The sequence below is a fragment of the Cephus cinctus genome, unplaced genomic scaffold (assembly GCF_000341935.2).
Source record: "Cephus cinctus unplaced genomic scaffold, Ccin1 Ccin1_scaffold0451, whole genome shotgun sequence".
In the NCBI taxonomy this organism is placed as follows: Eukaryota; Metazoa; Arthropoda; class Insecta; order Hymenoptera; family Cephidae; genus Cephus; species Cephus cinctus.
In genome coordinates this window covers 7028-11394 of record NW_014333129.1, presented here as the reverse complement: position 1 = coordinate 11394, position 4367 = coordinate 7028, and the positions used below count along the sequence as shown (strand labels likewise).

Genomic DNA, 4367 nt, shown 5'->3' with positions numbered 1-4367 from the left:
GTACCAAAGAAATAAATGGAACAACCAACATTGATGTTGGATTATTTGATAAGCGAAGTTTTACAGGAGTAAATATTATTAATAATTCGAAGTGATATATCAACGACAAAAATAATTAAAAGATAAGAAATTCAGAGGTAACAATTTTTTATTATTTCGTTCTAAATATTTTAAACTTTGTATTTTTTATATTTATGATAATTAGTGTAAGAAGATATTTGATATTGATTAATATAAAATTTGTTGTTGTATCAGAGAACTTTTAATAAAAATGAGAAGTATTAAAATTATACTTTATTAAACTAAAAAATAAAAGAATTTACAAAAATTTTCTTAGCTGTTAAGTTTATACAATTTCTTATAAAATTTCGAAACTTTATTCGTCTGTTTTATCATTATTCCAAATTATCGGAGGCTGTAGATTGACCAAGACTCAACAAATATGTAAAAGGTCATCGACGCAATGAAACAAATTCTCAGTTATTTTATCCAAGATCGAATGAAGCCGCAATCTCTGCATGATTCTCTCAACATGAATCCTTACTCTGGCAACATGATAAGTTTCCTCTGTTTCTTCAGTAGTAAATTCATTATTTTTCTCTAAAAATGGCGGCATAATAAGCATAATTTTTTTTTCACTTTGATCAATTGTTGCCTTTATTTCCGGGAATCCTTTATCGGCTAATACAATATCACCTTCTTCTAGTTTATCTATTAATCCAGACTCAATAGTAATTTGTGAATCGCTTTTTCTTCCGTTAGCAACTTTAGATTTTAGACATATAAAACCCCCAGGAGTGATTCCAATGAGAACTTTCGCTGTAAAAGTCTTTTTATAATGGGAATAACAATATACTGACGGAATTTCAATTTTGAATTCTGTACAATCGATGATTACTCTTCTATTTGAGTACTTCGGATAAAAACATTTTGGCATTGTTGCTTGAATAACATTAATCCTTGGCCAAAAAACTAAATTTGCTGTTGCTGCAGCTAAAGTCTGTAAAGTCGTATGGAAAATTCTAGAAACTGTTGTCCTGTGAATACTAAATAAAACACCAAGGGCTGAAAGTGTTAATCCAGTCTTAATTTTCATTAAGAAAATTATTAGTCTGTCTTCTTTTGCAACAGTACATTTATGCGAAGGATATGTTCTTTTCAACAGAAATTTAAAATTGTTGAAAGTGACACCAGCCAAGTCGATTAGCTGCTCATCTTTTGAAATTGATTGAAAGCCAAGAAAAATTTTTTCTGATGTTTCAGTTGATTGAGTAGCAAAATGTTTGATTGGAGTATTAGATTCTTTGTCCTTGTACTTCTTCCGATTAATAATTATTTGACTTTTCACATCGATTATTTCTGTTTGAATCTCTGCATCACATTTATCAGCACCTACATACATAAATCTATTACAAATAAACGTTTTTCCAGCTTCACTTGAGTTGGGGAGAAAATTCACCTGACAATCCTTGTCTACTTGTTCATTTCGATCCATAACAATATCAATCATAGAATCCATTGCAATATCGTTACTTTGTGAAGTCACTTCAGCGCCAGTTATTATTTTCGGATCTGTAATATAGCTTTTAGCTTTTCTTCGGTTTAAAAAGCGTGTATGCCTGCAAACAAATTTTAAACAAATGTATTAACTAAGTCATTATTATTTATTATTACTATTTTCATAGCGATTCATTAGTTTAAATTTAGTACCTGCTTATTGATGTTTTTTCATTGATTTCTCGTTTTTTATATATGGAAGGAAATATTGTTGGGATGTAGCTTGGACTTATCTCTGCTTCTGACTTTTGACCACCAATAAAATGATCACTACAGATGGTATCTGTTGGTTTTGGAGCCCACAGTGATCCATCAACACTGCAAAAATACTTTGATATTAGAAATGGAACTTACATTATCACCTTATTTATTATTAAACATATATTTACATATATTTTTATTTACAAAATACTTATTACTTGGAGAGTGAAACACATGCTAGTCTGAGTATGCTACAGAATTAGGTTATACATTACTTACTTTATTCTCTTATCTGCATTTATCTATTTCTTTCTTTGCTTTAATTTCCAGCTCGCTCTTGGAAATGTGTAAAATGTGCACTTACTATTTCTGCCTGTATTTTTGCAATTAACAACACAACTATTATGAACCATTTTTATATTTAATATTCACGTGTTTATTTACGACAATAGCATAATTTGACGAAATTTTGTCCACTATATACTCCGCTCCCTGCCAATACGAGGAGCACGAGCGAGCACTAGTTCGCTGCCGCGCTACCAGGTGGCTACTGCAACTCGCAAGCAGAATCGTAAGACCATAAGAATAATTAGCCATTCCCGACACTTCGAAGACACCCATTTTTACAAACCCAAAAGTTACCGAATAGATATTTGAATCATCATAAACCAGAAAAGTTAACCCGAAAGAACGTTTCACTATTACTATAAAACAACTATGCCTTTACCGTTCTGAACTCTGGTTCACTCTAGATTTAAGTGGCCGAAATCGTCATATGAGGGATTTGGTACTTGACCAGTCTTGACAGTTGTAAATATTGTACGTTACGCTCGTTCGCGTTGAGCTCTCGCGAAAACTCCCGTTCCTCACAGATTTTCACTCCTGAAACCGTTTGCCCCTTTTTAACTTTTATGTTTATATGCAAAATACGTTTAACTATTCTTTTATTAATAGAACAAAATACTGCAGCTGTAACGCTGAATGAGGAAGATAATCTAATCGTAATGGAATTCGTTGTGGATGCATAGTACAATAAGGAACAGATAAAATAACTCATAAAAATTCAATTTCTTATTTATTAATTATTATTAAAGAAATGTCCATGAAAAATCAATTAATTTTCACGTTCATTAAATACATATCCTCTACAGGAGCGTTTAAAACTACCAGCATATTCAAAAGATTGGTCTGCAGTACACGTGAAGCATTGGCTCCAGTTGGCAGCCGGAAAATTTAACTTGGTTTTCTTGCGGCTGGCAGACTGGAATATCACTAGTGCTCAGTTATGCAACACAATGCTCAAAGAAATTAAATCGAATGTATCTATTAATCTAGGGGACATTTTCTCGGCATATGTAGAAGTGCTACGAAAATCTAAGTTTTTGGGTAGGTTAATTTCTTACAAATACAAAATAACCTTCATAATTTCCAAATCAATTCCACTACTTTCCTGTGGAATATGCAACTTCTGTATATGCTAAAGGATATATTGTTTGTTCGCAACTGTGATTCAAAAAGATCCAACTGTAGGAGCCAAGGCCATTGAGAACAAGTCCATTAAAATCCACCACCAGAAATCACCAGAGGTTCGTTTAAATGTCAGTCAGCAGCCCAGTCTGGTTAGCGCACTACTGGGTAATGTTGAATTCTCCTAAATCTCGATAGCTACCTCGACGAGAACAGTGAACAGTGGGTAGATAAAATTATCGAAGTTCTTTCTGGAATTGCTGGCCGATCCCGAACAGAGTGATGTTGTTCAGAGAGAGAGAGAGAGAGAGATTGATTGATTGATTGATTGATATTTATTAGCCTCCTCGGCTATTTTTGTACATAAATTACATTAATCGAGTACATAACATTTACTTAACTAACGATACAACATAATCTTTTAACATTCTTTTAAATTGTTCTATTCTCTCGCACTTTTTAACTTCATTTGGTAATGCGTTATACATTTGTACTCCTTCGTAATACATACTCTTTTGTGCGTTTCTTGTTCTCCTAAATTGTATAACTATATTTCCAGCTTGTCGTGTTTCTCTACCCCCCCTCATTCCTATTATTTGTAGCCTATTCTATAATTCCTTTGGTAGTAAGTTATTGACAGCTTTAAAGATGAATACACATACATTATAATAAAGTCTTTGCCTTATGGACATAAACTGTAGCGCTGTCAGCATATCATCCACTTTTGTGTAGCGGCTGCATTGCAGTATGACCCGCATCGCTCTATTCTCCGCGATCTGCAGTTTATTTACTTCGGTTTCACCCATACACATTAGCAGTGTTCCACAATATTCGAAGTGTGGTGCTATGATAATTTTATATCCCCCAAAAAACACTTACGTGTAAAAAACTACGCCAAGTACAGGATTGCTGTGAATTCCTCTAACAAAAAGTATTGATATCACATTATTGAGGCCAAGTACATAAGTCACTACATGTTTTCCTATTATATGATCTAGCACTGGCCCATCATTTTAATTATATTTTCAATATTTCCTATAACGTTTTCGCTACTCTTTTACGTTACTACTGTTTCCCGTATTTAATTATGATTTAATGGTGATTTAATAATTAATAAAACTAATAATAAAACTTTACCTTTC

General features: G+C 32.7%; 1 protein-coding gene across 1 annotated transcript; it reads right to left on the bottom strand.

Moving 5' to 3' along the window:
* Positions 1–1004: 1004 nt before the first annotated feature.
* Positions 1005–2283, bottom strand: LOC107267707 (THAP domain-containing protein 6-like). The gene is given in 4 exon segments (XM_015739708.2): positions 1005–1392; positions 1460–1619; positions 1711–1875; positions 2038–2283. Coding segments are annotated over 4 exon segments (498 nt in total). The 5' UTR covers positions 2172–2283; the 3' UTR covers positions 1005–1353.
* Between the last annotated feature and the right edge of the window lie 2084 nt (positions 2284–4367).